General features: G+C 34.3%; 1 protein-coding gene across 1 annotated transcript in view; it reads right to left on the bottom strand.

Moving 5' to 3' along the window:
• Nucleotides 1-330: 330 nt before the first annotated feature.
• Nucleotides 331-11,187, bottom strand: part of LOC129744231 (histidine decarboxylase) — a 66,213-nt gene continuing 55,356 nt past the window's right edge. Inside the window, exon 11 of the mRNA XM_055736650.1 lies at nt 331-2,540. Coding sequence (XP_055592625.1) covers nt 1,561-2,540 — 980 coding nt within the window. The 3' untranslated portion in view covers nt 331-1,560. The remainder of the gene's footprint in view (nt 2,541-11,187) is intronic.

Genomic DNA, 11,187 nt, shown 5'->3' with positions numbered 1-11,187 from the left:
AGTCATCATCACAAGTATCACTGTCATAACTGGGAAAAATTTGAAAAAAGGGTTTTTTTTATTTGACAAATCCGTTCAATCCTTCAAAACGATTTTATGTTTGCTTTAGAAAATATGTAAAATGTTTTTTATCAAACATCGTTTTAATCCTATATTTACAGGATAAGATGAAGAAAACAAAAAAAATTATACCTTCGTTCGCAGAAAGTAAATAATTGGTTCAAAACATTTATTTTAAATTTTTAAGGTTTTGTCAAAAAAAGACTTTCAGAAAAATCCGATTTTTTCTCATTTTCATTCTTAAATAAAACTTAAATGAACATACTGTGTTGTTAAAAAATTTAAAATTATGCGTCCAAAACAAATTTAGCAATTTTCATAAAAATTATCATGAAAGATTTTTGAAATTAAAAAAAAAATTAAATCTGCTGTTAAATTTAAATGAAAAATATTTCATAATTTTTTTTCCATTTTTGATGAGTTATTCTAAGGTTTTGAGCACATTTGCCCGGAATTTGGTTGACAACTTTGAAATCAAGAGCCCGGATTTTGCCAGGTTTTTAGATAAAATAGCCTGGATTTGCCCGGTCCGGATACATGCTGAAAAAATCTAGGAAACCTTAGTCTACACTATAGAGTGATTAAGGATTAAGTTTTGCTGGAGGCCAGCCAATTTTTTGACATGTTTGTTTACAATTCCCAAGCAACCAAAAGTCACATACTTAATTGAATGATGGCTTTGAAAGTTACATATTGGCTGACAAAGGGAATCAACAGCCCAATTCCCTTAAGTAAACTTTATGTACTCAATAATGAACTTGAAAGTTTGATAGTTGCAAAAGTGATTAATATGTACGTTGTATAAGACTTATTTTGCCCAATAAGTTTTATACATCATCCCGTGATACGACTTTATTTGTTTATGATGTAAAGTGTGCTCCCGTGCCGGTGGATAATAAACGAAAGCGTAGTTAGATGAGTAATATGTAAAAAATCACGAGTTGTGTTTTTTTAGAAACTAGATCAAAAATATTTACCATTTTAACGTCATTTGGCGAGGAAAAAAATAATCATGTATATTATCAATAGTAAATTGAGTAGTTTTCAGATCTGCAAAGCTGAGAATTTTAGATTTAAAACATCCAAAACTAGCATGTTAGTTTTAACAGTTAAAAAAAGATCTTTGAATTCCCATCTGAGGATCTCAAAATTATCATGTTAAATTTTTAGATTTCAAAAAAAGACAAAAAAAACCTCTAAGACGAATTCAGCGTGGATGACCACCTTATCACCTTATTTTGACATTTTGGATAGTGTGATAAAGCACAAACAAACTTAAGTCACATCGATTGGTGTTGATTGAAATTGAAATTTGAAACATCGATTATTGTTCTTATTTACCCAACCTGATTTCATCGCAATTTTAATTTTTAAACTTTGGAAATAATTTGAACTCGTTTGCAACCATCAAAGTGACATTATCCTTTCAAGATTAAATTATTCTACAGTTCTACTGATTAAATTTAAAACACTACATCGATCTTCAAACAAATCTTAACGTTATAACAACCGCACCATTTGGTGCCCGCATTTCCGACAAACCTTAACATTCTCGTAGATAACCTCATCGTCGCAGAAACTTTTGCGCGAGTTTTTTCTACTATCGTCGCTCATCTCGCCGCAGCTACTGCTTCCGGTCATCTCCTCGGCCGAAACCTGCTCCTCGATACTGGACAGCACCCCCGCACTTTCCTTCCGCTCCAGCTGGGGACACACTTGCTCGAACCGGGCCACGAAATTTTCCTCGAATGCAAGCACATTCCGCATCAGCTGTTCCTCGTTGAGTTCCGTTTCGTGGTTGTGATAAACGGGATCGAAATTTATGCACCGGCCATCCTCATCCGATATGCAGCACCGGAACTTCGGGGCTATCAGGTTCAACTTCTTCCAGTTCTCATCCGAGGCACCATCCAGGATAGCTTCATCGGCAATTAGCTCATCGATCGTTGAAATCTGCCGGCGGAAGGACCGTTTGCCAATGTCGTTGTAGGAAAGAACCCTCTTTGGTTGCCTCGGACAAATCAGATCAAAACTCTTGTTGTAAAAAGCATACCGGATGGTCGGTTCGGATTGACGTTTTTCCGGAGGTGCGTTGGGTTTAGAAAACGGAAACAGCTGTCCACTATCGGAATATCTTCGCTTGGATCCTTGCAGGTAACGTCCAAGACGTACGGTTTCTTCCATCGAATCCAAATTAGATTCGGTTGACCCCAACCCGGAACCTGGTTCTCCCGGAAGTGACTGCGGAGAGCTGGCAAAGGATCCTCCGATCGAGTAGTACGGTTCCGATCTGCTGCTGGCACCGAATGGGTTTGGTTTGTCGAACAGGCGGAACAGGGCGTTGCTACTAGTTTGGACATGAATCATGCCGACATCCACACTGGCCGATCGAAGGTGGCGCCGCGGGGATGACGGAAGCGTTGGACAGTGAAGCGGAATCGGAAGCAGGAACTGACTGTCGAGGCTCTCGAAGGGATTGTCTGCGGATGGTAGAACAGAAAATTGTATAAGCCATTGTTCAAACATTGATTCATGAAGATTTGTTCTGTTTTTTTAAAGACCGTCTTAATTTTCAAAAACACTTAAACTATCTTGCTTTGTTTAAGGTCTTACAAATGTGCGTAGGAACTGAATGGTCCTGATTTTCATTTTATCTTAACTTTTATTAAATTTGTAGTAAAACGATAAGAACATCAAACAAATCTGTTATAAAATAGTTGATCTCATTTATCCGATGATATTTTTCGGATGAGAAAATATTAAGCGGTTTTTTTTTCTATATAAATTGAAGGCTAGGCCGAGATTCTGCTAGCTTTGGTTGTATTATGCCTCAACAATCACTATATTTGGATTTTGAGTATACAATTTAAGCGGAGCTGCATATTACCGCGCCATCACTAATTTTTTTTTCGGAAGTCCAGACTTCCAACTTACGATTGACTTCCGACAGAGGAAGATAAAGTACTTGATTTGATTGTCGAAAGTCTGTGTTCAGTGGTCAATTTACCAGGGACGTTTCTTGAAATTTTATTGAAATGCACAATATTATTTCCATCAATCAAGTGGTGTTCCGAACAATCCTGATTTTTTTCTTCGCGATGAACTGATTTTTGACAAAAATGACAAAAAATGACAAAAATGACAAAAATGACAAAAATGACATAAATGACAAAAATGACAAAAATGTTAAAAATGACAAAAATGACAAAAAAAAATGACAAAATGACAAAAATGACAAAAATGACAAAAATGACAAAAATGACAAAAATGACAAAAATGACAAAATGACAAAAATGACAAAAATGACAAAAATGACAAAAATGACAAAAATGACAAAAATGACAAAAATGACAAAAATGACAAAAATGACAAAAATGACAAAAATGACAAAAATGACAAAAATGACAAAAATGACAAAAATGACAAAAATGACAAAAATGACAAAAATGACAAAATGACAAAAATGACAAAAATGACAAAAATGACAAAAATGACAAAAATGACAAAAATGACAAAAATGACAAAAATGACAAAAATGACAAAAATGACAAAAATGACAAAAATGACAAAAATGACAAAAATGACAAAAATGACAAAAATGACAAAAATGACAAAAATGACAAAAATGACAAAAATGACAAAAATGACAAAAATGACAAAAATGACAAAAATGACAAAAATGCCAAAAATGACAAAAATGACAAAAAGACAAAAATGACAAAAATGACAAAAATGACAAAAATGACAAAAATGACAAAAATGACAAAAATGACAAAAATGACAAAAATGACAAAAATGACAAAAATGACAAAAATGACAAAAATGACAAAAATGACAAAAATGACAAAAATGACAAAAATGACAAAAATGACAAAAATGACAAAAATGACAAAAATGACAAAAATGACAAAAATGACAAAAATGACAAAAATGACAAAATGACAAAAATGACAAAAATGACAAAAATGACAAAAATGACAAAAAATGACAAAATGACAAAAATGACAAAAATGACAAAAATGACAAAATGACAAAAATGACAAAAATGACAAAAATGACAAAAATGACAAAAATGACAAAAATGACAAAAATGACAAAAATGACAAAAATGACAAAAATGACAAAAATGACAAAAATGACAAAAATGACAAAATGACAAAAATGACAAAAATGACAAAAATGACAAAAATGACAAAAATGACAAAAATGACAAAAATGACAAAAATGACAAAATGACAAAAATGACAAAAATGACAAAAATGACAAAAATGACAAAAATGACAAAAATGACAAAAATGACAAAAATGACAAAAATGACAAAAATGACAAAAATGACAAAAATGAAAAAAATGAAAAAAATGACAAAAATGACAAAAATGACAAAAACGACAAAAATGACAAAAATGACAAAAATGACAAAAATGACAAAAATGACAAAAATGACAAAAATGACAAAAATGACAAAAATGACAAAAATGACAAAAATGACAAAAATGACATAAATGACAAAAATGACAAAAATGACAAAAATGACAAAAATGACAAAAATGACAAAAATGACAAAAATGACAAAAATGACAAAAATGACAAAAATGACAAAAATGACAAAAATGACAAAAATGACAAAAATGACAAAAATGACAAAAATGACAAAAATGACAAAAATGACAAAAATGACAAAAATGACAAAAATGACAAAAATGACAAAAATGACAAAAATGACAAAAATGACAAAAATGACAAAAATGACAAAAATGACAAAAATGACAAAAATGACAAAAATGACAAAAATGACAAAAATGACAAAAATGACAAAAATGACAAAAATGACAAAAATAACAAAAATGACAAAAATGACAAAAATGACAAAAATGACAAAAATGACAAAAATGACAAAAATGACAAAAATGACAAAAATGACAAAAATGACAAAAATGACAAAAATAACAAAAATGACGAAAATAACAAAAATTACAAAAATATCAAAAAAAAAAATAAAAAAAATACACAAATACACAAAAATGACAAAAACGACAATAATTACAAATATTGAAAAAATTACAAAAAATACAAAAATTTCTTAAATGAAAAAAAAACCGAAAATTACATAATTATAAAAATAACAAAAATTACAAAAAATGTAAATATTTCAAAAATTATAAAATTTACGAAAATGGACCAAATAACTAAAAAGGTACAAATGACAAAAATGACAAATATTTCGTGAATGACAAAATGGAAATATCTATAATATCAGAAATAGCTTTAGAGACAAATCTGAGAATAGATTTAAATTGGAGAAGACCAAAGAAATTGCAATACTTAGTTTTGCAATTCTACCTATTATTTTTGTTATGTTTTGATCCTAGATTTTTCGAATTCACTAGTTTTGTTTCATTTTGTAGATTTTTGTTATTTTTTCTTTCTTTGATTTAAAATTTTTATCATTCTGGTTGAACTTGTGAATTCTTGGTTTGTTATAAATTTTTTCAATAAGAAATTTTTTATATGTTAATAATAGAAAGAAATAATTGTTTCTTCGATTAGATAAATACGCTCGTGAATAATGGTTTCCTTATGTTGATTATTTTAAAATAAAAAAAAGTCTCCAGAATACTACACCCATAGAAGAGGTTGCAAAAATCCAATGCCTATTTAGCAAATCTCTGTGCCGATAATGCGCTGAAATGTGCACTGTGCCGAAGACGGTATGTTTGAAAAACCGTAACTGGCATAAGGACTCGGCTCCCAACCAAAATGATGACCACTACATTCAAGTGAAACAAGAAAAACATTTTATGGGATTTCCTTCCTATTGGATAATCCATCCCAGAAACAAGAAAATAAAAATTAAAACCACAGCGCTGTAGTGAGAATCGAACTCACATCACCAATTGTATCGTCTTGCCAGTCCGACATCCTAACCAGTGTACTATTCGAACTTCATGCAGGATGACGTATATTTGTCATAGGCTTTCTGTTACCGATCAATCACAACAAAAACGTACAACGGCGGCTTCCCGGCGTTTGGCCTCCTTTCAATGCATTCCTTTGTCTTAAGATGGAAACGGGAAAGGGAACGGGAGTGAAGGAACGGGAAACCCATTGAATGAGAACTGTGCTTTGCTTACTGCCTGCTATTACATACACACGCTACATATACACAGCTGCTGAAGCCGGGCAGCTTGGCCGGTGTTGTTTGCCGGGAATTGAAGGAATGTTTTTGTTGTTGCTTTTGCTACATACACACGCACAGCTTAGCCGTGTTTGCCGGTCGATTGAATTAGAAGGATGTTTTTGTTGTTGCTTTTGCTACATTCACACGCACAGTGCTCGGTTCGCTGGCTGCCTGGTGTTGGCCGGTATTTATTTCCATCCTTCTTCGGCTTGTGATGCGATGGGGAGGGACGCGAAAACGTTTTTATTTTGTTTCATTCAGACATACGCAATTCGGTTGCGCTGGGAGGTTAATGCCGGTGGGCGCAAATCGAATCAGTGCCGGTCGCGTTATCTTCTTGTACCAATGATGCTATGAAATTGACTACACGCCATTGGCACAGAGGCTGAATTTTGGGTGTAGAACTTCCGAATAATCTTGAGAAGAAATGTAATTTGATATCTTCAAGCTATAGGACATGTCAAAGATAATTTTTTTATTGTCTTTTATGGGTGAATAATATTTTTATGTTAACTTCAAACAAGAACGTCTCGCTTAAAAAAAAAATACCATTCTTTATACAAAAAACCACAAGGAATCGAATAGTCTACCCTGCTTTAAGATAAAATGACTTTGAACGCCTTATTTTGCCAGATTCCTCCTTTTTAGGTATCAAGTTAAAATTCCGATTTTAGCAATCTGTCTTTCTTCAAAAAAGTCAAATGAATCATATTTACTAGTTTAAGTAAAATGGTCGACTGAATAGATTGGTGCACTCAAATTTTTTATTAAACTTGCTCATTTTGGCCCCTTTCCCCCAAACTAAAAAAGTTTTGTTTGAAATGTATGCTTACGCAAAGTGACGACTATGACAGTTGGACTGAGATGTTTATCTCAACACACAGCTGAGATATTTAGAGCAGGCCCGTGCGAAGGACCCGTCCATGGAGGGGAGGGGGGGGATTTCGAATTTCAAATTTAGCTAAAAATAATAGCAATACCAACAAATTAACAATAAAAAAAGGAAAGAAATTTCTAACACCGTTTTTTACTCATGACTACCACACAAACTCAAAACAAATTGGACAGATAAAAAAAACAAAATTTTCAAATCATAGTAAAATGAAAGTTTCAAATTTTCGGTAAGTCATTGATATTTTTTTTCAAAATTATTTTCTTTATTCTGAACTAGAAATTTGCTTCAAAAGAATTTCTAAGCTAATTGAAAACAAACTTTTCCAAAACACAGAGCTTAAGAGAAATGTAGATTGTTAAGTAAATATCAAATCAGGTAAAAAATTAACCATGATTAGTTTTTAGGAAAATGATAATAATTGTTAATTTTTGTTAATTTTAATTAAAATTCTGATCTTCATTTTCAACTGAAAGGTGATTGAAAAATTCTCCTGTAGTGTTATAAATTTTAACAAAAAATATTCAATCGCGATAAAAAAATATGAATTTTCGATAACTGAAAAAAACAAATTTGAACTTTGGAGAATTTATTCAATGATGATGAATCAATTTAATTTGGTAAAAAGAGGAATAGAAATATTTATTATTATTTAATAAGTGTAAGTAACAGAAGTTGGAGAAAAAAGCTATTTCAAGAAAAATAAATGGCTTAAATAGCTCATTTTTTAGCTCAAAATAATAATTTCATGTGCAATTATACCTACAAGGAAAGGGGTAATTTCATGAATGATCAATGAAAACTGATAAAAATTGCAAGATAGGGTGTTCCACGTTACAAAAAATATTAAAAGATCATAGCAAATACAAAGTTAGTCAAAATTCGCATAAAAATTAAGTTTAAAGTTGCTACCTATTTCAAATCATGTTTCAAACTTTATCATTTAACTTCATTTAAAAATCATGATTGATTCATAAAGCCGATTTTATCTTAAAAAAATTGATGAAAAGTTTTTAAATTTTCAATCACAAGTTTTGAAGTTTAAAATTACAAGCTCTGCGTATTTTGCCAATTCTGATTGAAATATTGGGTCCTGGAAATGTTGAAACTTTGTATTTCTTATTAAATTTTATTAAGACTTAAGGGCTTATGTGTCAAGCACACATAAATTCTGAATAAAGAAAACAAATTTGTTAAAATTATTTCCAAAATTTTAATATTTCGACTAAAACATTTGCCAAGTTGGAATTGGAAAAACTGTAATTCCGATAAATTATTTGAAAATTTATACAAAATATGAAAATAAAAAAGATAAGTTTTTTAAAACATTTCAGGAAGTGTTTTTCAAAATAATCACGCTTCACCATAAGAATTTACATAACTTAATTGATGATTCAAGGCAACAGCATTGTTCCCGTCAGGGGCAACAAGATAGAAAAAACTTCCGTGATTTTAAACAGGTTTCGTTTTAAAACAACCGTATCTGAGCTTGATCTTTCTAATCCCAACGCTGCCGCTGATACCTTTTCACACATTCTGAATTACGTCATCGATCGCCACGTCCCAAAACGCTCTAACAGCAGAAATATGCGAATCCCTTGGATCACGACTGAGCTGCGACAACTGAAGACGGCAAAAAGATGTGCTCTTCGAAACTACAAGAAGCATAAATCATCGCATACTAAGGATATATATCGTAAACTTAACTCCGTTTATAAAAAAGCCAGTGAACGTTGTTACCATAACTATCTACGTCGCGTACAACGTAACCTCAAGACTTGCCCAAAATCGTTTTGGAAACACGTAAAAAGTCAGCGGAAAGAACCTGGTATACCTTCAAACATGTTCTTAGACGGCATAACGGCGAACTCTGACCGTGGTATCTGCGATCTCTTCGCCCAAAAATTTTCCAGCATCTTCACTTCAGCTTCAACATCCTCAGAACATATAGATAGCGCTGTCAGGAACGTTTTGCCATTGGGCTTCTCAATAAATGGTATTGAAATCGAGGAGGCAGCCATCTCTAGAGCAGCAGCGAAGCTTAAGAATTCCTTTTCTACGGGCCCGGACGGGATACCAGCTGCTTTTTTAAAAAGTTTCATGCCTGTCTTGCTGACCCCTATTCGGCTCATTTTTCAAGCTTCGCTAGATAGAGCCACCTTCCCTCTACTATGGAAGGAAGCTTACATGTTCCCGGTACATAAAAAAGGAGATAGAAGAGATGTTAACAATTACCGTGGAATCTCTGCCTTATGTTCGATTGCCAAACTATTCGAATTGGTGGTTTTGGATCCTTTCTTCACGTACTGCAAAAATAACATCTCCAATGATCAACACGGATTCATGCCCAAACGCTCTACGACAAGTAACTTGCTAACGTTCACTTCTTTTGTGCATGAAAGTTTTGTTGCCAAATCTCAAACCGATGCAATCTATACCGATCTGTCTGCTGCATTCGACAAGGTGAACCATGAAATTGCCATCGGTAAACTCGAACGCTTAGGATTCTGTGGTACTCTACTCGGCTGGTTCCGCAGTTATTTAACTGGTCGTAAATTGATTGTTCGAACGGGTGACACCTTTTCCAGGCAATTTCCTGCTACCTCCGGTGTGCCTCAAGGTAGCCATCTCGGACCGATTATTTTCCTAATTTACTTCAACGACGTGTTGTCACTCCTCGACGTCCCCAAACTTGGCTATGCTGATGACCTAAAACTATTTTACACCATAAACGACAACGACGACATCAATTTCCTGCAACGTCAATTCAACCTCTTCGCTGAGTGGTGTGACATTAACTGCCTGCCATTAAACCGCAGCAAATGTGCAATCATCAGCTTTTCTCGTAAGCGGCAGCCTTTAATTGCGGAGTACTTCCTCGGAGACGAACCCATCGCACGTGTGAACCACGTTAACGATCTTGGCGTAATCTTAGATCAGCGCCTGGAATTCAAGGCACACACCAACTATGTGATTGACAAAGCATCCAGAAGCCTCGGTTTCATTTTTAGAGTGGCGAAGGACTTCAAGGACGTGTATTGCTTGAAAAGCTTATACTGCAGCATTGTTCGTTCCATCCTTGAATACGCTTCAGCTGTCTGGTGTCCCTACTACCAGAACGGTGTCGATCGGCTCGAGACCATTCAGCGGCGATTCTTGCGATATGCCCTTAGACACCTGAACTGGCAAGACCCTTTTCGCTTGCCTAGCTACGAAAATCGATGCCGCCTCATAGATATCGACACCCTTCAAGCCCGCAGACAAGCAACACGTGCCTCATTTGTCGCCGACCTCCTGACATCGCGAATCGACTGTCCCACGCTTTTGGAGGCTATTCCGCTTAGTGTACGACCCCGTGGATTCAGGAATCAGGATCTTCAATTGTACATTCCCTTTCGAATGAACAATTACGGAGCTAACAGCGCCCTCATCGGTGCAATGAAATCTTTCAACCGTTTTTCGGAGCATTTTGACTTCGACATTTCGAGGGATGTTTTCCGAAGAAAAGTGATTAGGGCCTTGAGATCCCCGTAGTTAGATTTAAATGTTTTGTTTTTAACCTTAATTTTAAGTAATCATTGGGATCAACATGTGATCCGTTGATCAGAAATAAATAACAAATAACAAATTTCTCCTACAATAGATTATAATTTTCTTTCAATAATCCTTTCGTTTTTTGACGTAGAACTACGTCTTACGGCAACGCTATAGGGGTGCAAATTGAAATTCGCGAACGAATTTCAAGGGATGAATCATCCGCGAGGATGAAAATCCCGGAAAAAAGAAAACAACAAACAAGCGAACGAATCTCGCGTCACGAAAAACGCCTCTTTCACAGACATCTTTGGGTCGGCTATGTGTTGGTACACCAATACTTATCCAGCGCACCGATGGCACGGATATCTTCCCCAAGAAGATATAAAAACAAGTGCTCTTCGCTGCCCCATTTTCATTTGTTTCGTGCTTTCAACAGGGAAACATCGCAGCGTACCGTAGCTGTTGGCGACTAAGGCTGCCTGAAAGGCCGGAGGAGTGAAGAAACCGCATCGATTCCGGC

This window comes from Uranotaenia lowii, chromosome 2 (assembly GCF_029784155.1).
Source record: "Uranotaenia lowii strain MFRU-FL chromosome 2, ASM2978415v1, whole genome shotgun sequence".
Lineage (NCBI taxonomy): Eukaryota > Metazoa > Arthropoda > Insecta > Diptera > Culicidae > Uranotaenia > Uranotaenia lowii.
Note: the sequence above shows the minus strand (reverse complement) of the source record. Positions and strands in the feature narration are given on the sequence as shown.